This window comes from Emys orbicularis, chromosome 25 (assembly GCF_028017835.1).
Source record: "Emys orbicularis isolate rEmyOrb1 chromosome 25, rEmyOrb1.hap1, whole genome shotgun sequence".
NCBI classification, from domain to species: Eukaryota; Metazoa; Chordata; order Testudines; family Emydidae; genus Emys; species Emys orbicularis.
Genome location: NC_088707.1, coordinates 4,820,124 through 4,843,120, shown reverse-complemented (window position 1 = coordinate 4,843,120; position 22,997 = coordinate 4,820,124). Strand labels below are relative to the sequence as shown.

The 22,997-nt window shown below is 57.2% G+C and overlaps 1 protein-coding gene across 1 annotated transcript in view; it reads right to left on the bottom strand.

The window, feature by feature from the left end:
* Positions 1 to 2,951: 2,951 nt before the first annotated feature.
* Positions 2,952 to 22,997, bottom strand: part of SRCIN1 (SRC kinase signaling inhibitor 1) — a 157,306-nt gene continuing 137,260 nt past the window's right edge. Inside the window, exons 14-19 of the mRNA XM_065422641.1 lie at positions 22,256 to 22,556; positions 20,547 to 20,790; positions 18,862 to 19,016; positions 18,610 to 18,762; positions 7,310 to 7,447; positions 2,952 to 3,086 (exon numbers count right to left, since the gene is read on the bottom strand). Of these exons, the coding sequence (XP_065278713.1) occupies positions 2,952 to 3,086; positions 7,310 to 7,447; positions 18,610 to 18,762; positions 18,862 to 19,016; positions 20,547 to 20,790; positions 22,256 to 22,556 (1,126 nt within the window). The remainder of the gene's footprint in view (positions 3,087 to 7,309; positions 7,448 to 18,609; positions 18,763 to 18,861; positions 19,017 to 20,546; positions 20,791 to 22,255; positions 22,557 to 22,997) is intronic.

Below are 22,997 nucleotides of genomic sequence, written 5' to 3'. Positions count from 1 at the left end.
TCTTTAAGAGCTGGGACAGCTCCTTCTCCTCCCTGCCCAGCGGGTGGCACTAAGTCCCCCACTAAACTCTGCCTCTTGCTTTTCCTTTTATCTGGCTCCTCCCGGGGGGGGAAAACGACCCATCAGCCCAGTGTGTGCCTGACTCTGCCTATATCTTGTGACCCCCACCGCTTAAAAATTGCTACAGTGGAGCTGGGACAAGTGTAACCGGCTCGGTGCTCTATTCTGCCACCGTGGGCAAGAAGCCTGCTTCAGCCCCAAGACTTGGGCTTTAAAGGTCATACTTTACAATCCAGGGGTCACAGGTTCAATCCCTGCTACCGACAACCGGTCCTGGTGCTTGGTGTCACACACAGGCACCAGTGGCTCCCTCCACATGCATACCAGCCTCTCCCACCATGCACACAAAATGTAAGAAGGGGGGAGGAGTGACAGGCAACAGGGAGGGGTCTAGGAAAAGCATGGAAACAGGATGGTAAGCTGAGCGTTAGCGTTAAAGCTGCGTTTCTAAAGCAACAATTTCACCAGGGAAGAAGATCCACCCCCTCAGATACCAGCCGTGAAGAGAGTTCTTTTATTTCTTCTTTTTTTAAATATTTATATATATATTTATATTACGTATATTATATATATATAATATGTAAATATATTTTTAAAACAATATAAAATGTTAAGACACTTCACTTAAATGTAAAGAGTTGCTTTTTGCAATCCAAAGAAATTGCATTATGGTTCTTTTCTTTTTTTTTTTTTTCTTTTCTCTTTGTTATTCAAAAAAAGGCTCGTTCTTTTCGTACAAAAATGATCGCTATACAAAAAAGAAAAAGGAAAAAAAAAAAGAAAAAGAGAAGGAACTGAAAACGGACGACGAACTAGGCAATGAAAGAAGTGATTCGATTTCGTATTCTGGTTGCACATGATCCGCACTCTACAATATAGCATTTTGGATATTCACACCCACCCACACACAGCTCGCATAGATTCCCCTAGATATAATCTGTGCTTACATTTGTTTGTCCATTCCCCCCACCCACCCCACACACACACGCACATGTATGTATTGTACTTTAACAAACCTCTTCCGTACCTATCTGAGTCCAGGGCACGTGCCCCTCTTTTGTGCCCATTCTCCGTGGCTCCAGACTGAGCCCAAGAGACCCAGCGTTGGCCGCTGGACCTGTGGCTCGGCTACTAATCTCATTCCCCATCTCCCTCCCTCGGGTTCCTCTAACGAGCCCCAGCCCTTCGCCCTGCTATACAGTGTATTTGTCACAGCCACGTGCAAGGACAGCTCCTCGCCTATTTGTACTTTGCATTCCTTCCCCCCGTTCACCTCCTGGGGGCGCTGCTGCTGGTGCAAACCAGCCACTAGCCCCTGGTGCGTTCCCTGTGGCCCTGCCTGACCAGACCTGATTGCTATAGATTTCAAAGGGCCCGGTGGGGGACTGCCACTCCCGCCCCCAACCTCAGCCCAAGGCGAGGCCCCGTTATCCCAGACTCCCACTTACCAATGAGTCCATGCAGAGGCCAGGACACGGAACAGGAGCATTAAACTCCAAGAGCATTCGCAGCCTCCGCATGGACACCCCCATCTGGGCACACAGTATATTGCTTAGTACCGTGGCGTTCACCCTTTGCCGGTGCAGGACAGTTACAAGCCATGACCCTCGCTGGGGCCATGCCCCTTCTGCCCCAGTCGAGATCCAGGGCTTACAACCTTGCCCTTCCCGCCTGCGTTCCTCTGCCTTTCCCAATCCCATTCCACTCCCCTCCCACGTCCCTCAGTCCGACATGATCTACCCCTTCTGTGCCACCCAGCCCCTGGCCTCACCGTTCAGCATCACCCCTCTGCTCCACGTGGCCCCGGGCTGCCTCCGCCAGTTTCTCTCTCTCCCTACAGGAAGGAACTGACCAAACCTTTAAAGTGCTACATTATGAAACTAAGATTACGGGAAACCTGACTCCTTCAGGAACCGGCCCCGACTCATTCCAATTTCTCTACCCGTTTCAGCCACGTCTCTTGGAGTAACATTCTGCCTCCCCGCCACTGACATGCCCCGACCTTTGGTCTTTCCATTTGCAAAGCACTAGGCAATCTCGCCGACTAAACCCGCTCAGGTGTTTCCCTTGGAAACCCTTGGAAGAAAGAGACAGTGAAGCTAACGCAAACACTGACCCGCTGGCTTCTTGCAAGATGAGCCCCGGTGGCCTTCAATACAGCACTGACCTTTCAGCAAGTCAACAATCAAAAGCCCAACGGAAAAGCTGCACACACAGGCCCCAAAGTCAAAACACCACTGACCCATGAAGACTTGGCTAGAAGACTGTAGCACAGTTTCCTACAGGATTAATCACAGTTACAGCTGTTTAAAAACTTTAAGGAAAGAAAAACGGAGTGGCAGCCGCATTAACAGTCAGATCTGAGGGTTTCTGAGGCATCTTCAGAAGCCGCTTCCCCCCCACACCCTTCCTCCCCCCGTCAACGGCCTTCTGCTTTTGTTCTGGTCCCCCTTGAACAAGGCATGGCAGGTTCTGGCGCTGTGCACCGTCCTCGTTGCTTGAAGCTTGTAGAACGGGCGGAGTGAAGTTCTTAGCGCTCTTAAATAAACAAAAAACGCCAGGGTGGAAAAAAGGAGGTGTCGAGAGGGGAGAAAAAAAAAAAACCACCAACAAAAAGAACAACAACAACAAAAAAAGAGAGGAAGAAACAGAAAGTGGCAGGTCGGCCATATTGGAGCAGGAAGTGGACATGTAGGTCGGCCATATTGGAGGAGGAAGTGAGACAGGAGGTCGGCCATAGTGGAGCAGGACAATTAAAATAAAAAGCTAGAGGGACATCTGGTGACCTTTGAAGTTGCCTCAAGAAGACAGTCCAAGGGAGGAGTGTAGGGAAGAGAGAAGCCAGGCCCAGTAAGGAGGAAAACAGTTGAATGAGAAGTTGGCAAGGAGCGTTAGAATGAAATGGATGAGTTCCTTGCCCCAAAGGAAGTCAACACAGGGATGGATGTTCTGCCAGGAGTATTTTTTTCTGAGACTGGACTGGAAGTCTCATTCAGCCCACTAGCCTCTTTAGATGATCTAGCGGCCTAGAAAGAAAAGCAAGATTCAAGGAGGAGGAGGAAGGGCAGGGGAATCAAACAGTTTTGTTTTTTTTAAAAAAGGAATTTGTTCAGAAGCAGCATTGATTTAGGCCTGAGGTCGAGCAGCTGGGAAAAGGTCCACACCACAAACAGAGCACGAGATGATCTGGTTCCACGGGTTACTGGATGAGGGAAGGAGCATCACCAAGAGGAGAAGGCGAGCGAGAGACAGAGAGAGACAGACAGACAGACGGACGGACGGACACACACACGCACACATAGAGGCAGGCAGGCAGAGGGAGACAGGAGAGAAAGGTCGGGGTGGGGGGAACAAGAATTGAAATGTTAGACTGGGCATGCACAGCGTGTTAGAACAATGACTATATTCAAGTTAGTTGCATCAAGGCTGTGTGGGGGAAGGCGGGATTTCCAGGGGGGGTGAGGAGCGGGGAGGTCGCTGCAGAGGTGCTGTTTATCAGAGCTGTCCCACAGGTGCAAAAGAAAGGGACAGTCGTTCACAGACGCATCTGAACCCTGGGGAGCGTCGCTTGGCTGGGGGGGAGCGTTCAGTGACTTGTGTTGAAATCTAGCAGCTTCAGAAGCCACGGGTGGTGGGGGATAGGGGTAGGTCCTCCAAAACGTGACTCTGCCGTCCCCGCCCAAGCTGGGTTAGCCTAAGCGTGGGGAACAAGGACAGCACCCCAAAACTTTATGAAGCATTTAAATAGAATAGTCCATGTTGCCCAAGCAAAGCTTCTGGTGAGGGACACCTGGGACTGACTGAGCAGACGCGAAGGGTCTCGGCAGCTGTATGTAACCTGCTAGGAAAGGGGCAAACCCACAGGTTCTCTTACAAGACCTTCCCACCCCCCGAGTCCATAGATGGAAGGGGATAGAGGTCTGCTGTGCAGCGGGCTAGACCAGCTGGCCCCTACATGCAAAGAAGGGCCAGTATGACGAAGGCATGAGGCAAGCCTAAGGGTGCAATTCCAAAGGCCACTGAAGGCAATGGAAAGCTTCCCTTTGACCACAGCAGGCTTTGGGGCAGGTTCTGGCAGAGCAAAGTGGGGCTTCACAAAGCGTGTGAATCTCGAGGCGGTGGAGGAATGGACTTGGGGAGCCGCCGAGGGATGAGAGGGACGGGGTGGGGGGTGGAAATCAGGATAGGGCAAGGTCAGGATGGGTCTCTGCAAAGACGGCCCCATGGTGCGATGCAGCGGGCACGGCCTGGCCTCTGGACGGCACCCTGGACATTTTCCAAGCCGCCTAGATGACCTGGGTGCCAAACTCCCATTAATTTGTGGGACCCTATAATGGGATTTTTCCAAAGTCAAAGGGACTTGTGCGCCTAGCTCATTTAGACACCCTGCTCCAAAACCCTTTGGCTAGTGTTTCTCAACGGTTTTTCAGCTTAACAGCCCCTTTATACTAAATCAACAATTTTTGCAACTATAAAAGAGTTTAAAAAAACACCCCTGTGTCCATGCTAACGGTGCTACGCGACTGGCCGCTATTTGCATGTGCGTGGCGAGAGGTTGCCAGGGAACACAACCCGCAAGCGTGGCGTGGGAGAGCGAGATTTTCTTTGCTCTAGACTGTAATAAAATGAGCAATGTCTTAGGACACCCCCATTCCCCCTCGTGCTTTTTTGTGATCCCCGGGAGGCTCTTGACCCGCCGGTGGAGAAACACTGCCTTAGATGGTTCCCTAAATCACAGCCTTGAGACCCTAGTTTGGCCAAGGCATGAGGAAATGTACGTGAGGGCACACTCCTGGGAAATGGAAGAGACGGTCTAAGAGGGCTTAGGCATCTATGGCCCTTAGTATTTTCTAGCATCTAGAGAGGACAGAAGAACATAAGAGCGGCCACACTGGGTCAGACCGATGGCCCATCTAGCCCAGCATCCTGTCATCGGACGGTGGCCAGTACCAGAGGCATGGTGCCAGGGCATGATGGCTTCCCTGCCAGCTACTCTGGTCTGCAGCGGGGTGATGGGGTGGGTCTAGGTGAATTGCCTCAGCGGAGTTACCTGTCTGTTCTCATACCTAGGGAGGATCCCCCCAACCCCCATGCCCCAGCTCCCGACTGGTCCTTTCGAGTGCTGTATGCCCAGCAAAATTCCCCAGGCCTGGCACAAATGAGTCAGGTGCCCATGGACCGGCAAAGGGAAATCAGCCCCCCAATCGTCGTCATGAGAACGGAACACATGAGGGGATTTGGTATATTGGGGGACGGGGGGGAGACACCACTGCTTGTCATGGGCCAGTGTAATACTGCAAGATTGAATGGGGGGTGGGGGGTGGAGGGCAGGGAGTCCGGCCATGCACAGACACCCCCACCCTGCGGAAGGAGCTGAACAGCACCACGGCGGGCTGGTGGCTGCCTCTCGGCGGGGAGCTGGCTGTGCTGGAGGCCTCTCCCGGGAACTGACAAACAGCACCTGTGCTGGGCTCTAAGCGCCCGGACGCCGGTTAGCACTGGGGGAGGTGTGGGTGGGGAACGTGCAAAGGGAGCAGCTCGGATCCTTTCGGGGACGGGTCCAGTTTGCTCACGCGACGTGGCTCAAAACCCAGCATGGCCGGGGGAGGGGGGGGGAGCCGCCCTTGAACCCACTGGGTTTTGTTACACCCCAATGAGCAAAATTCGGGATTTTTCAGTAGGATCGGGGGAGGGGTTGAAACACAGACTGTGGGTGGGAGTGGATGGGACATGGGACAAGCCGTCCCCAGGGTGCTGTCGCTCAGCGGGGACAGAGGGCTAGGGCTGACCACTGGTGCTGGGGGCAATCTGGCAAAGGGGTGGGGAGCGAGGAGGGGATCGGGGTGTCAGTCGGGGAGGGGAAGGAGGGGAGGGTTAAGGGCTAGAAACTGGCTTTTGTTACCTTGCCTTGTGGCCTTAGAAAGCTGGACAGCCACTGTGAGCACTGTTAGCGTCGGCAAGAACAACAGAAGCAAGTGAGCCCAGCTGCGCGCTCAATGCTACCGCAGACAAGCCCACGTGGAATGGGGATTGGGGAGGCACCCGGGGGCGGGGGGGGGGCTACTCCACATCTTCATCCACCTGCCCTACAGTCTCCCGGCGCCCCACCCCCTTCGCCCACCGTCTCGCGTGTCTCCCTCGGAAAGAGCATGGTCCCAGAGCTGCTGCGGAGGTCGGAGCCATGAAGCCCCCCCCGCCCCACTGCAGAGCCATGACTGGGCCCAGCTTGGGGGCTAGTGTGTATTGGGGGAGCCCGCGGTGCGCCGGGCAAAGATGCATGGGGAGCGGGATATCTGGAGGGGGCCGGAGAAGGGAGGGAGACAGCCCCCCCCCCCAAGCATCCATTGGGATCTTGCTAATAGAGAGCACTGGGCGTGGCTAATGTTTGTGGGCGGAGTCTGGCCTGGGCGTCAACGGGCTACCGATTCCTTGCTGAGCTCAACGTCAAACTGCTCTGAGGTCGGACTCTGAAAACAGCCGAGCAACCCAACACCTCGTTCCACAGGAGAATCTCCCCAGCATGAACGTCAGCTCCACACCCCACGGTCCCCGGCCATAAATCGCCGCTCCTCTCCCCAGTAGAGAGCTGCAGGCACCAGGAGACACCAGAGGAGAGCGCCTCCTGTGGACACAGACTGGGCCCACCCGGCATGGCTTTGTGGATCCAACAGCAGATTGAGGGACCCACAAAATCACTTTGTGGGGAGCACAGGGGGAGGGGAGGGGGGTTACCCAGTTGCAATCGCGAGCACAATGGGCTCTGAAGGGACTTCAGGCCTGTCTAGGATCTAAGGTCAAAGTGATCAATGTCTCTCCTTCTTAGAAAAGGGTGACTGATAGGCCTGGCCCTCCTGAACCGATGGGAGGAGGGTGGAAATGGAGCTGGGGTGGGGAGCTCGGGGGAAGAGGCGAATCCTACTTCAACCCTCACACCACGTGTGACATGAGTTTGCTGGTCTCAGCTCGGTGCCCAGTGTAGTGCTGTGGAAGCCGTCGTGTTGGGGGCAGCAGAGCTGATTGTACATCTCACCTCCCCCGAGGCCGTTGCCTCCCCCAGGTACACAGATACCTCCCTCCTCACCTGTGCCAGGCTCCGGGAGGACAAAAGGCAGCAACAGAAAACGTGTGCTGTCCGATCACACAGCCTCTCGGGCAAGTTTATCCCACCCTCCCCTGCAGACATACCAAGAAAAGCAGGGCTCCTAACCAGTCTTTGTGTCCCCCTGCGGCTGCTCTAGAGATAAACTACCTGCTGTTGTCCCTGGATCCTCATGTATTCCATTCTCTGCTTGATGTGTTTGCTTTTCTCCGGGCTTCCCTGCTGGTTCTGCTTCAGCCTGGAGGCCGGATTCACCATCTTCATGGCTGGAATGGAAACCCCGCCACTCTGTTGAGACACACAGGGATGGGGGTTAAATCCCACAGACACATGAGCCAACCTAACGCTTGCTCCGGTTCCGGGCGTGGGAGGCGGCTGGTTGGGGCCGGCCAGTGGCATTCCTGGCCTTGCTTCCCGGGCGAAGATCTCGTAGTGGGTGAGATCCAGAGCTCCCCGTGTGATGCCAATGCCCCGCTGAAGCCCACAGGGGTGAGATTTTCATCAGCGCTCCGCACCGACCTGCCCCGCATTGAAATCGGTCCCTCAATTGGAGCAGACTTAGGCCAACGTTCAGGGGCGGCTCTATGTTTTTTGCCGCCCCAAGCACGGCAGCCAGGCGGCCTTCGCAGATTCAGTGGCGTTTCTGCGGGTGATCTGCCGGTCCCGCGCCTTCAGCGTACCTGCTGCCGAATAGCCACCGAAGCCGCGGGACCGGCGGATCTCCCGCAGACACGCCACTGAAGGCTGCCTGACTGCTGCCCTCACGGCCAGCGGCACGCCGCCCCCCGCGGCTTGCCGCCCCAGGCACGCGCTTGCTGCGCTGGTGCCTGGAGCCACCCCTGCCAACGTTACAGCCTAGATCCTCAAAGGTATTTAGGCCCCTAACTGCTATCAATTAGGGGCCTAAACAGGGCCGTAGCAACAAAGAACGTGGCCCCCTCCGAACGGTGGCCCCCTCCAAACATATGTCCGGGCGGGGCCCCTTACAATGCAGAAACTGGAATGCAGTATTTATTTTGCCACTTTTAGGGGCCCCCTTCCTTGCGGGGCCCCCTCCGGTCGGAGGGTACGGAGGGCGCTCGCTATGCCTCTGGGCCTAAACCCCTTTGAGGATCCAGGCCCAAGCCCTTTAGAAAAGCTCACCCCTAAGTGGAATGAGTGGTAAACGCAGACCCTCTGGGCAGGGGCTGGCACCCACTTTAAGGCTCCTACAGTGCATTGGGCCCGCGAGCGTAACCGAACCGGCGTTTGCTGCTTTTCACTAGTAGGTTCCTCCCCCCGACCCCAAGCTCCTGGCAGCATTTCCGGCACAGCAAGACCCTCTCCAGGAGAACCTTGCTTTGATACAGCCCGGCTGTTAGCAGTTCCAGCCTTGCCAGCTCTTGCCATTTCAAAGTCACGTGAGCTTTGGTCAGTTCCCCGGCTCCGAGCATGAGGAGAAGCTCTGGGCTTCCCATCCCCATAGCCTCAGACCCCCGGAATGTGTGCGAATTTCTGGTCAGGAGCCAAGCTTTGTTCATGGCCCCAGGTCTGTAACATGGAGCCAAACCCAAACCCTGGCTCTCCACACCCCCAAACTTTGGGGCAGAATGTGCCTTGGGGAGAGGGGTCGCCCTAAACAGGAGGCAAAGGACAGAGCTGTCCAAAAGGCGGCGCACTTATGCAGTTACCACATCCTTACTCTCCATCAGAGAGACAGAAAACAAGGGAGTCTTAAGGGGCCTCCTGGTATTTTGGGGATTCAATTTCTCTTGGGGGCAGGTGAGCACCCAGAGATTCTCTGGCATTGGAAACACATCCCCTCAGTACCGCCCCATGCTGGAAACAGACCACCAGAGCCTCTGCCATGCAGCGCCCAGCCTTCCAAACGACTTCCCAGTGAGCGGGGGGCCTTGTTTCCCAGAGGGCTGTGGGGGCATCACCACCACACATGGTGCCTTCCGCTCAGATCCACCCGTGATGTGTGATATCCACACCCACGCAGTGTCCCTAAGCACCTCGGGATACAAATTAACCAGGGGCCTGACACTCTTGTCTCCTGGGAGCGTCGATGGCAAATGTCCGAGTGTGGAGACTGGGGGAAGAACATGCCTGGGATGTCAGAGCAGGAGAGGACCTGACGCCGGAGGGAGATGCATCCCTTGCTCACCCAATTTGATGGCGTGATTCCAGATTTACTCTAGTGAATTTGATGGAGTTACTCCAGATTTACTCTGGGGTAACTGGGATCAGAATCTGGCCTGGCACTTTTCCTCTCCAGTGTGAACCACCAGCAACCCCATGCAGAAAGCACAACGATAAAAGCCAATGTGCCCACACAGGGATACCTAGAGAGGCACATGAATGAACAGCCAGGCTTGCAGTGGGTGCTGGGCACCCACAGCTCCAGCTGAGTCCAATGGAAACCAGGCCCTTGATTTAGGTGCCTAACTATGGAATTGGGCGCCTAATTTTAGGCATCCAGGTTAGAAATTGTTGGCCAAAAATCTGTGCTTGAGATGGGCCCAAACCTACTCGCAGAGCCAAATACCCATGTACTGCTGGGGAGGTTTGAAATCCAATCCAAGCCTGGATCCAGACCCCACATTTTGCAAACAGCTCCAAGCCCTATTAGACGTCTGAGCCAAAAACCAGGTTCCAAAAATCCCTCAACTTTTGGGTTTTTCCCAAATCTGGATGTTGACGCTGCGGCCAGATCCCATCTTCGATCAATAACTCGACTCCCCCTGTTCTTTCCACACCAAGATCACCCTAATCCCCCTCCCCCGGGGGGTCCCAATTATACACATGGTGTGATATGTTCAGAAATGAACGGGAAACTTCGTGTTTGCATTGCCGGTCCCAGGATAGGAGAAAGATTTGATTGGAACAACCTCTGTTGGTGAATGAGACAAGGTTTCGAGTGTGCACAACACTCTTCTTCAGGGCTGGGAAACGCAGGACAAGCTCTGTGAAAGCTTGTCTCGTTCACCAACAGAAGTTGGTCCAATAAAAGATATTCCCTCGCCCACCTGGTCTGCCAGCTCATTCTCATCAGGTAAGTCTACAATGCAAACAGCAGGGACTAGGGAAAAACCACTGAAAGCAATGGAAAACCGAAAGCAGAGGGAATGCATCCCGGCTTGATGAGAGGATGCATGTGAAAGCGAAAGAAAGAGAGCTGCTTTGAGACAGAGGCAGATTTCCAGGTGGGAATCATGACAGTGGGAATAAAGCAGTTTTTATTAGCTATCCACGTACAGTTTGAGATACAGAAGCTGGTGAGAAGGACAGCACAAAGAAAAGATTAATCTGTAAGCAGACAGAGGTCCTGTAACTCGGGTGGATATCAAGGCTGCGCCCAAGGAATAGCTAGTAACCGATCACTGCCATCGTTTGCCCCATGTAGCTCCTTATTATTGTTTCCTGGAGTGCACGCTAGCATTCTAGCCATGTGCACACAGACTGACTTTCTGGTGCCTCTTCCAAACTCTTCCATCCTGCAACCTGCTCCTCTCTCCAAGTTCCATGCAGGTTGCTACAGTTATTATGGAAAGACACTAGCAGATCTGGGACCAGCTACAATGGGTGGCATAAACTGAGCCTTTCCCTCTGGGCTTTGTAAAGGAATGCTGAGCAGGACGTGCACTGAGCTGAAATTTAGGCCAGACCTGAGCATCCTAACCCAGGAGCTGTAAATGGATGGACCCTCATTTCAATGACACAAAAATCAGGCCCATGACACTAGATTCAGCAGAGTAGTAAATGAGTGAGTCTAAATAAGCCGTACAAGAGAAGTGCAGTGAGCACCGATGGGTGTCAGCCAGCCAGGCTAGAATAAAGTGAGGTGAGTGGAGACGCGCTGTTCTAAGGAGCAGCCTGCTTTCTCTCTCTCTGTTTTTTGGGCTCTTGTGGGTAATCATTCTGAATTCTAAGATATAAAGCCATGCTACGCTGCAACCTTCCAGCAGGCATATTTCTGTCTGTGTCTAAGTTCTCTATGTGCATGCAGTGAACATATAACAACATTGCCCAGCTATGTTCTGGTGTGATACGCTGCCTGTTGCAGTGATTACAGACAAGGGTGAGCTGTTACGATTTGGATCTGGGTCTCAAACAGCCCAGAAATTTAGGGTGATCGGGGGTGAATTTTCATCTGATTAGTGACCGATTCAGCCAAACCTTAGCTAAGTGGCCTCCCGTTTTGTGATGCATCCAGGCAACCATAGGTCCTGGTAGTGTAGCGATAAATCAAACTTGCGGGCTTCATTCTCATTTACCCTCAGGGTCTGTCTACACGGCCATCAGAGATGTGACCGGCACTCGGGTACCAAGAGCAGTGAAGCCGTGGCAGCGTGCAAGGGACCCTGGGTAGCTAGCCGGTGCTGCCGCAGCTTCACTGTTATTCGTACCTAAGCTATCTGAATTAAAGCTAGCTCGCATACGTCTATACGAGCTGCAGTCACCCAACTGCAGCGTAGACAGACCCTGTGGCCCCTTTTCACCAATCCATCTGTGTAACCGGAACTGAAGTGGTAGCAAACGACAGCGACATCCATTTTAAGTCCCATTTACACAGGCGCAGTGACGTCAAGGGGCCTTAATGTAAGCAAGAACCAGGCCCAGTCTAATTGCTACGAAGGGAAAAGGGATTCATTCATAAAAGCTGAGGGTTAATAAAGGAATACGCTGAGTTCTGACTGGCGGAGTTCTCCCCACCCCTTTCCCCCATCAGCTATTTAGCAAGATGCCTGGTTCTTGCAGATTCCATTTGCAACCAATTTGGACAGCTTCAGGAGCTCCGCTCTGTGATTTAATTAGGAGAACCATCTGCCACTTAGCAAGGCCACTTAAAGTGCAGTTAGTCAGAAAAGTGAGACACAAAAAACTCTCCATCCTTTTACTTACAAATGGAGGGGATCTAACGTGGCGTCCCTAGGGGTACGTCTACACGGCAAAGAAAAAGTCCAACTGACTTGGGCTCGCCGGGCTAAAAGTAGACGTGTAGATGTTTAGGTTCAGGCTGGAGCCGGAGCTCTGAGACCCTTTGCACTCGCTGGATTTCAGAGCCCGGGCTCCAGCATGAGCGGGAACATCGTCCCTGCTTTTAGCCCCGAAGCCCGAGCCAGGCTCTGAGATTCGGTGTCACGGGTTTTTCTTCACAGCGCTGACATACTCTGATTAACACAATGCAGAGCAGAGGCCTTTAAACAGGACCTGATCCTGCCCTCGATCCCATGGGCATAACTCCACAGAAATGAATATGGTTACTCCAGATGGACACAGGTTAAGATGTAAATTTCAGCAGAACTCGGCCCTTGGCGCTCATCATTTGGGGCTCAGACTCCTATGCTAAAATTACCCCCCAAACCTGCTGCTAAGGCCCTGTGTGGAACGTCGCCCTGGTCATCTGCCTTCTCTTCCCAGGTCTCTTGGGTCCCCCCATTCTTATCTGGTCCTGATTTTATTGCCTTGGGGTCGATCAGCAAACTTGACATCCAGCCGTCCAGCTACAGTTTGAATTTGCACCCAGCAGCCAGCACTCGATTTCCAAAGCAGAGGGGTAGCCAGGGTCTTGGTGGTTAACTGGGGCCCGGCACATTCGGTACTTGTTTCCAGGTCTGTGCCATGCCATGAAGCCAGTCACCCCTCCCCTACGGATGGCATCGGAATGCGGGTGCAATGGATGAAGACTGCTGACTGTGGTCTAATTCAGCGCTAACACCCAGCGGGGGGGACAAGGTGTAAGAAATCCACCACAAGGCTCACGAGAGAAACACAGAGAGAGATGCCAGGCGGGCCAGTTCGTTTGCAAAGGGCCTGCTGCCTTTCCGGTTCACGTGCCACCGGTCTCCATTATTTCTCCCCCCCCTTCTGCAGTTATCGCAGGGTCTGTCCGAACGCCGGGGGAAGGGGAGGGGACGTTTTTTACACCTCGGCTCTAGGGGACGCTGGATTATCAGGAAAGGGGTGGGGCCGGGGAGAGGCGGAGGAAGAGAAGGCGTCAGAGGGAATCCGAGCGTAGAGCACAACAAGAGGAATAACAGAAAATAAACCTTAGGACTGTCGAGCGGAAGCTGTGGCTTGGGTAGCAGAGGCGGCTTGGTCCCGCTCAGAGATGACCTCCTGGGAACATCAGCCTCACCCTGTCCTGAATCCACGGTCCTGGCATGCCAGCAACTGTGTTCAAGATCCCCCGAGCCCTCCTTTAGCCCTCTGTCATCCTGAGACCCCAGCTGTCCTAGCAGCTCTCTCTGGAATAGAAATTCAGCTGACGGGTGGATATTGATTTCATTAATGGTCATCTCCAGCTCACGGATAGTTTCTTCAAGGCTGTCCAGTCTTTGGTACGTGCATTCACAAATCTCGTGGCTGCTTAGACTTGCAAAGCCGAGAGGAGACATTTCCTCTTTGGTTTTGCCTTCTAGGTCCGGTTCTTGCTCTCTCTCTGCTGGGGACCCTCCGGTATTCGAGGCTGCCTTGGTCTCCTCTCCATCCGCAAGTTGGTCTACGGTTCTCCGTCCAGAGGTGGCTCTATGCTCACTGGATCTCGATGAAGCACGGAAGGGCTCCTCAGGAGGCTGTATTGTGAGTTGTTCAGGCACCTGGTGGTTTGGATCTTTGCCTGGGAAAGATCTTGGTCTTGGTGTTGGACACTTTGAGGCTGGACAGCCAGTGAGGTCTTCCCTTTGCGCCTGCTTGCTAGCCCCACTGGGGTCTTCAGAAGTGGGGGGCATCCTCTCCGAGCTTGGATTGGTTCTCCTGGTTTTGGGTTCTGAGACATCGCCGTGAAATCCCACGGCCGCTTTAGACCCTTCGTCAGTGATGGAGGAGACCTTCTCGGAACCCACTTCAGGGTCCGCGGGTTCTTTCAAGAGATCGATGAGGGGTTTGTCCTCCACACGGACAACTGGCCCGTAGGCCATAGTCTCGCAGCTGCCTTCCTCTCCGGCGTTCAACGTCCCAACCTTTTCTCCTCCCTCCTCAACCAAGGGGTTCCCTTCATCCTTTGACAGAGACTGGGTCGGGGGGTTTGTTACTAAGAATGCTCTCTCTCCTTCTGGAGCGCCTCCAGGCTGGACGGGTGAGGCTTGGCTGCTCCCAGGCGTCGACAGAGTCTGCTCTAAGAAACCAGACGGCACCCGGATGAGAGAGTTTTCCTCTCTTTCGGCCTGGTTCTCAGGGCTGGTTGGCAAGAGCCCCAACCCCTCCAAGTTTCTCTCAGTTTCCGCCACGGCCTGTGTCGGCTCAACATGTGGAGATCCTTCCATTCCCACCTCTCTGTTGCTGGACTGGTTAGTGCACTGACGGCTGCCTGTTTCTGCAGCCACCTCCAGCTCTGCTTCAGGCGAAGGCGGGTCAGACACCCACTCGGTGAGCACAATCTGAGGGAGGGGGACTGCCGGGCTGGCTGGAGAGGCCGGTTCCTATGGAGAAAATTCAGACCAGTTAACAGCAGGTGGGAAGTGGGAGACGTTTGCCATGCAAATGAACAGAGCGGAGTGCTTCTTCGAAGGTATTCCTGCCTAGCCTGGGCTGCCAACTTCACAATCCACCCACTGGGTCTATAATCCCAGACTATCCAGCCACTTCTGCAGCCCCTGAGCGCTGGGCCACGCCTGACGCAGAACAACTTAAGAGGGAGGGCTTGGTTTCAGCAACCCCTTTGGGGAATGGTGGCTTAGGCACCTCTTGATGCTGCTAGATGCCCACTGGACTGTCCAGTGCACCTGGGTACGTGAGAGGAGCCAATGGGAGTTAGGCACCTAACCAGCATAGATGCTGCCCTGGGGAACACGTAGCCAACGTGCTGTTTAAAGAGCCTGCCGACAGAGCTGAAATCAGGATTAAAGATGCACTGCGGAGGAGATGCAGTGGGCCGCGGGTCCCTACAATGAAGAAATCCCCAGAGAAGGAGCCGCGTCGGCCTCTATCCTACCTGATACTATTACATTAGAACATCAGAAGGGCCAGGCTGGGTCAGACCAATAGTCCGGCTAGCCCATCATCCTGTCTTCAGAGAGAATGAACAGAACAGGGCAATTATCCAGCGATCCAGCCCGTCGTCCAGTCCCAGCGTCTGGCAGTCAGAGGCTAGGGACACACAAGGGCTGTGTCTCTGACCCGCTTGGCTAATACATTCTGGAGGCAGAGGGGCCTGGGGACCCCTCCCCCCCCCCCCCCCGAGCTGTGCTCTGCAGGGAGGTGTTAGTGTTTGCAGGGGTAGGGGATTCTGTGCTAGCAGGACTTCCTTTGTCTGCAGCTGGGGGCTAGCAAGGGGCTCTGCCCAGGCCCCCCACCCCCCCGTAGCGCTTACCTGGACTGACAGCTGGCGGCTGGAGTCTGTTCCAGCATCGGGCTGGCTGGCCGCTGCAGCCTAGTGGCAGAACAGGGCAACAAGAGGGGTTATTCTGCTCCTCCCGCCAGGCCTGGCTGGGGCTGCCCCGTTTCCCGGGATTCGTGGCGTGGGAGCGACCCCACGTGGGCTGCCCCGATGCAGCAGGTCTCATCCTATCACCACCCTCCGGGGTTCTAGGATCCAGCAGAGGCAGGTGGGGGAAGGAGGGGGAAACAGCAAGGCCAGGCACCGACATCCAGGACCAGAGCTGGGCCTGAGCCAACCCCCGAGGATCTAAACACTCCTGCCAGCACCGGGGCAGCAGAAAGAGGCAGGGGCTGGCGGCAGAGACTCACTGGGGAGCAGCTTCCACACCGCCCCCGCCCCCCAGCAGCTGGAGATTCAGCTCCCCCCATTCCACGCTCAATTCCAGGCAGCGCCCGCTGGGCAGAAAGCGCAGCACAGAGCCGCCACCAGCCACCAATCTGACGCGGAAGGGGAGCGCGGCTGCTGGTGTGCGGGAGAGGGACGCGCCGGGAGATGGGATTGCAGAAGAGGGAAAGAGATCGACACAGACAGAGAGGGGCAGAGGGCAGCAGGACAGCCGGGGATGGGGAAGCGCAGGGCGGCATCATGTCTCCTCTTGGTACAGCGGAGCTCCTTGGCCGCCATGCTCTGAGCTGTGGGCCTTGCCAATGTCTCCCGTCAGTAAAGGGCGAGGCAGCGGCTGGGCGCGGGACGTGTTTTGGGACGCTGCCCCCTGGCCAGCTCCTGGAGCACCTCCCAGCATGGAGCCCGGGCCGCAGGGTGAGTCGCAGGTTGGTTGGAGCTGACCCTTGTTCGGCGGGGGACAGCGGAGGAGTAGATGAGCCATGGGGAGGACGGGCGGATGCCCGAGGGTTCAGCTGACCCAGCTGTTTGGGTTGCAGGCAGGACTGGTCCCTAGGACTGGAATCTGCCGGGAACCGTCTCCTCCACAGCTCCAAAGGGAAGGCCCAGAGGAGAGTTACTCTTCGCAGCAGGAACTGGCTCAGCATAGCACTGAGCCGGGAGCAGCCCGGAGGGGCCCAGCTCTCTTGCTGGCTGGCTGGATCCCCAGGGTGTGACGGCCCTTGGGCCTGGAAGGATCATGCCATGGGCTCTTGGCAGATTCCCACCCTCTCCCCCGGTCCCTTCCCTCCGTCTCTTCGCCCCGGCTCTTCCCCACCCCCGGGCTCCTGGGTCCAGCTCCCCCAGGCCCATCTTCTCCCCTCTCTGATTGGCAGCTGTACCCTCTGCCCCCCCACTCTGTGTCACGCCCTCTTCGGCTTTACCCCCTTCCAGCCCCCCCGCTTTCTGTGCTCTCGCCTGCCAGCCAGCCCTCGGTCTTCTTCTCCCACCCAACGGGGCCATCGCAGGTCCAAACCCCAGACCCTGACCCAATGGAGAACCCCGGGTGTCTCCTACCACTGGCCACCCGGCTAAGCCCCTGCAAAGCTCAGACCGGATCATGCGCCAGGAGCGTGGACATGCATCGCCCCCCAGAGCCCTCGTTCCAGTGAGGCATCCTGCGTGCAGTGACGAGACCCTTCCACCCCCCTCCGGTGGGAGCCGGCACCTCCTCCACACGCACACCTGCCCCCCGCCCACGTGGGTGCAGAGCCTGGCCCCTGGGGCAGTGCCAGGGGCTTTTGCTCTGGTGGTTAGTGCCCTGTCCTGTGCTTGTGTCAGTACAGCCCGCGCCAGCGTCGGGGAGTGATGTGGGGGCTGTGATGAGCCGTTAGTTTGTTAATCCAGAGAGCGCGTGAAAGGGGGGAGCCGACGGGAGAGGCGGCCGGGCAGAGGTGCAGCGGCAGCCAGCCGGGTGGAAGAGGGAGTTGCGATCGGGCACAAGCTGTTACCTTCCATCCTTCGGCTGCCAGCGCGGCCCCATTGGGCCACAAGTCTGCGGGAGCGGGGGAGACGGCGGCCGCGAGCCGGTCGCAGCGGAACTTGGGGATAAATGGGGAGCCAGAGCTTCTCTGAAACACCTGGGGAGTCAGAACATGGGGGGTTGTGCAGCAGAAATAAAACGGGGAGAGGGAGCCCCGGGCCTGCCGCTCCCTAGCCTGGCCTCATCCTAAACACGCTGACGCCAGCGCGCAGCGGGCGAGACAGCGGCTCTTCTCGGCTGGGCACTGGTGTGGGGGGTGTTAAAGTGACAGCCGGAAACCTGGCCACAGCGACGCTCCTCCCCTGGAACGACGCGTGCCTTGCGGCGTCCGGCCTGTCCCCTGGGGACGGAGAACCCCGGCCCGGCCCGGGACGGAGCCCGAGCGGAACGCAGGGTCCCTAGTGGCTCTGATTCTGGGACAGGGAGCTAGTTTCTCCTGCCTGCCGCTCACATCACGGCCTGGCTCATGCACTCCCCTGGCACTCGGTCCGAGGGGGGTGTCTGCAAACGGGTTTCAGGCGGGGCTGGAAGCCCAAACTAGATACTCAGTGGGGTTTGGACCAGGGAACCCCCGGTGCTAGCCAGCCATGGGGGAACTCAATAGGACCCAAGAAGCATCCCGGACGTCTAGCCCTCGGCTCCGCCTGATGTGTGGAAATGGGGCAAGCGCCAGCTTTCGGGGGAGATTTCCAGTCCCCCCCAGGACACGGTGTCTGAATGGATCGTCTCAGGGTACCTGGACTTCAGGGTTTCCATCCCGGACGTGGGGAATCCAACCTACCCTTCTCTGAACCTGGCACAGCTTCAGACCACCCCGCCCGGTGGGGCTACACTCCAAAACCAGACGGAAGCCTGGAGTGAGAGGGGTGGGGTCGCTCTGCCAAAGCCCGGCGCCCCTGCCCACCCTGACCCTGCCGGGCCCCCGGAGGTCGAACCCACTGACTGCCGGCGAGCCCAGCTGTCCCTCCGTGAAGCCAGGAGTGGAGACGCTAGGACCAGACCACTATCCCGGTTATACTGTGAACTGATCGACTGCCCTTCCCCAGGGGGGCAGTGCTTCCTTGCCTGTGTGCCAGGGGCCCGATCCTGCTTCTGGTGATGGCAGTGCTCCTCCTCCTGAGCGAGTGCAGGATCAGGCCCAGGGTGACTGGATTGGGGGGGGGGGTCGTTCTGCGGGGGTGTCCCGTCATGTGTCTCCCCGCCCCCCCCTTCGGCACCCACCTCCAGCTCGGCGATGATCCGGTCCTCCTCGTCGTCGTCCTTGATGGCGGACGCGATGATGGGTGGGGTGGACGCGGGCCTGGTGACCTCCGACACCGTCCGCCTCAGCTTCACCTGGGGCTTCTGGGGCTCCAGCTCCTCCGACTCTGCCTTCTGCAAGGGCGAGAGGGGGCGGGGGGATCATCCCTGGGCGTCCGGGGCCGGCCGGGGCTCCCCGCTCCCCGCCCCCGCCCCGGGGAGCCCGCCCCATACCTTCATGAAGCTCGAGTCCTTCTTGCTGGTGATGATCACCTCGCCGGTGCGGGTGGTGGTCAGCCCGTGGGAGGAAGGGAAGCTCCGGCGAGGAGGGGGGGGAGGCGGCGATTTCGAGGGCTTCTCGGTCCGATACCTGGGGACTGTCAGCTCGTCTGGGGAAACAACTGGGCTGTTAGAGGCAAGGCCCCGCTCTTCCCCGATCCACTCCCCCCCAAGCCAGGGACTCTCCTACAGTCAAGTGAGGCGCAGCAGAATCTCCAGGGGTCCACAGCTCAGGTGGGTGTGGGGCAGCCCAGCCTTGGGGTTTCCCCCACCTATGAATGTGCCGGTGCAATCAGGAAGGACGTGTGCTCTTTGGGGCGTGGGTGTGATGGGAACATCCCCGTGGCTTTTGCAACAGGGCAGCGGCTTACGTAGGACACGCCGATTGCCTCTGGCTCGGAGGGCTTGGCGGCTGACCTGTTTGGGTCGGGTTACAGGGCCCCGGGGACCTCCCCTGTAGGCCCCAGCGCACGGTCGGCCACACAACTGGCCCCGCGGAGCTCTGGAGAAGCCTAGGGCTGGGCTAGCCGTGGATCAGGGATCACGGGACCAATCCTGCGAGGTGCTGAACGCCCTCCACAACCTGAGAGGGCGCTCAGGACCTTGCAGGGTGCATTAGTAGTTCTGGGGGCAGCTCTAAAACTCAGTCCACATTACAGGCAGGGGACAGAAACGTAGCAATTCCCATACCTGGTGCAAAGCCCTTGCAATAAGGACCCGTTGGTTAAGGCAGCAGGGAAACCCTCCGAAGCTGCATTCAACCCCCCGATGCCAACCCAGCTGAGTTTCTAGGCTCACACGTTTTTCCTGCACGGAGCACGGTTCTCCACCAGGGAGCAGCGCGGCGCTCAGAGCAGGTCCTGCTTGCAGCTTGGAAGAGCTGCCAGGCGCTGGTCTGAATTGCAGATGGTCCTAGCAGGCCAAATGCCAGCATTGGGAGGGAGAGTCTCGTGCACTTCCCAGGCTGGCCAAGAGAGGGCGATGCAGCCTCAGCCATATAGATGTGTGTGTGTGCGTGTGTGTGTGTGTGTGTGTGTGTGTGTGTGTGTGTGTGTGTGTGTGTGCGCGCAGACTGCAACGCTACTGTGTAACGCCAGCCCTGCAGGGCTACACTCCCTGCCCATGCTCATACCCCCCTGGATCCCTTTGTGCCCGAATTCACCTGCTGATGGGCCGCAGGGAGTCGGCTGCCCCGGCCTGGGATAGGTTCAGAGCTAGCAGCCCGCAGGTCCTACGGCCGGCGCGGAATCGACGCAGCAGCTGGGTGTGAGCAGAATCCCTAGGCTGCACGGCCCTCCCAGAGCTGGGGACAGAACCCAGGCGTCCTGACCCCCAACCCCACACCCTGCTCTAACCAACTACACCCCACTCCTCTCCGAGAGCCAGGAATGGAACCCAGGAGTCCTGGCTCCCGGCCCCCTCCCCCCCCCCCGCTCTAACCCCACTTGACCCCACAACCCTCCCAGAGCCTGGTATAGAACCCAGGAGTCCTGACTCAGTGGGGGTAGCAGAGAGGCTGAAGAGGGGTGCAGTCCGGGGGCGTGACTTGGGAGGGCACTTCCAGAGCTGATGCAGGGAAACGTTATGAAGGGCACCCCTGGTTTTTGACCACCCCTCGCCCGCTCCGCCCTGCCCCCTACCTGAGCCCCGGCGGCCATTGGGGTCGATTTTGGTGGTGGCTTTCTGTGCGTGCTGCGGCTTGGAGGGCTTGTGCTCAGGCGTGGAGGCGGCGCTGCCGGCGGCCTGCTTGTGCTTGGTGGCAAACTCCAGGTCGGGGATGGCCTTCATGAGCTCGGCCTGGGTCTCCTCCAGGAGGCGGTTAATGTCCTTGGCGCTGTACTGGGTCAGCGCCGCCCTCTTCTCCTCCCAGTCCCGCTCGGCGGCCTGCCGGCAGAAAGCAGAGCTCGCTGCGGCTTGCAATGGGGGGACAGGCCGGGGGAGCCTTCCCCGTCCATGGGCACATGTGGCACCCGTACGAGGATCTGGGGCACTCGGCTCCATCCCCAGCTGCACAGAATCCTGGGGTACAGGCTGGGGGGCTCTGGGAGGAACCCCAGGAATAGCTGTTCCAAAGGGCCCAAGTCACTAGAGGGTTTCATACAGTCTGTGGCCAGAAGGGATCATCTTGGCCAGCGGTTCTCAAGCTGTGGGTCGGGACCCCAAACTGGGTCGTGACCCTGTTTTAATGGGGTCACCAGGGCTGGCTTAGACTTGCTGGAACCTGGGGCCAAAGCCCTGGGGCAGTGGGGCTCGGGCGTGTTCAGGCTTCGGTCCCCCCTCCTGGGGTCCTGTCATAATTTTTGTTGTCAGAAGAGGGTGGCGTTGCAATGAAATTTGAGAACCCCTAATCTAGGCTGACCCCCTGTATAGCATGGGCCAGAAAACCTCCCCCACACGTCCCTGTATTAAACCCAAAGCCTAGTTAGACTAAAGCATTTCAGATCTCAGGAGCCTGTGAGCCGCAGGCAGGGACCGGGAGAGAGAGAGGGGCCACCCAGGCCTCGGCGCCAGCTGGGAATCAGTGAGATCCATCTCGATGATCCCAGCAGGTGACCCAGCCTGCAGAAGAAGGGTCCCTGCTACCTGCATCATCCTCACACCCCCTCCTGTGAGCTGGGGAAATCATCGCTGGGGAAACTGAGGCATGAAGAGGGGAAAGCGACTTGCCCAAGGTGACAGTGAGTCAGTGGCGGAGGTGGGGATGGCACCTCGGAGTCCTGATTCCTTGTCCACTTTTCTCTGCTCAAACTCCCCTCCTCTAGCTGGGAACAGAGCCCAGGAGTCCTGACTCCCAGCCCTGCCTGCTCGAACCACTTGCCCCCACTTCCGTCTCTGTGCTGGGGATAGAACCCTGAAGTCTTGACTCCCTAGCCTCCCCCTGCTCGAACCTCTAGGTCTCCTTATAAATAGACTCCAGGACTAAAGGTTTAACCCAGCACTGCCCGGCTTTTCCAAACGGATCAAGAGGCCCCAATCAATACTCCAGGGCAGATTCTCTCCCAGAGGATTCCCTTTCGGCTCACACGGAGCCGCCGCATGTCAGAGCAGCCCCCAGGCTGCTCTATCCTGCGCAGGCAGCCAGCGGGGGAGCTACTGAGCAGCAGAGAAGTGACAGCAGCTGCTCCAGTGGGGAGTGTTGGGAGATAGGTGGGGAGGTGGCGCCCCCTACAGCACACACCCCAGAGTGACAGGGCTGATTCAAGCCCTGCAGTGTAAAAATCCTGGAGCACTTTATTCTCAGTTCCTAACAGGGTTAGCCTGCAGGCCTGGGCTTGAACCTCTCCTGGGTGTGCGACAGGCCAGACAACCCAGCAGGAGCGCCAGGCTCCCCTCCGACCCCGGCTCTCACCTCTACGGACACGGCCTTGTCCGCGCTCCTCCTGCCGGGAGTCTCGGGGCCCGTCTGGGTCTTGGCCGGCACCATCTCCGGAGCCCGGGAGGGGTTATTGCTCTTGGGGGGCTGGGGGCCACTCTGCCCGAAGCCCGGCGTGCCCAGGGTATCTGTGGAGGTGGTCAGGTCATGGAGGTTCATCGGGGGGCTGGTGGGGACCTCGAAATCCAGACCCTTGCTGAAATCGATCTCTGATGCCACCTTCTTCGGGGACTGGCTCAGGTTGTTGGACGGAGCCCACACGCTCTCATCCACTTGCCTGCCAATGGAACAGAGTTCAGAGGTCCCCATGGGGGGCTGGGGAGGTGGGGGGCTGGGGTGGGGGCGGGGGTGGGGGCAGCGCAGCCAGGAAGTGCTGTAACCTGTTGCCAAACACATTTTCAACCGCATCGAACGGTTCCGTGTGGGTCGATACATTTATCAACCACCACCAAATAATGGAACGTTTGCAGTTTTCAAAACAAACGTTTTTCTTTTTTTTTAAATCGAAAAAGGTTTTTCAACCCCCTCCCCCCTCCCCGTTGGGTTTTGGGGTTTTTTGGTCAAACGCACACAAAAAATTTCACAATTGAAATTTCCCACCAGGACTAAATCGTCCTTTCCCAGGCAGCACTAATGATCATCGTTTGTATTCCAGTAATTACCGGCGCGCCTAGAGCTTGTAACGAGCACCCGTTGTGCTAGGTGCGGTACAAACCCA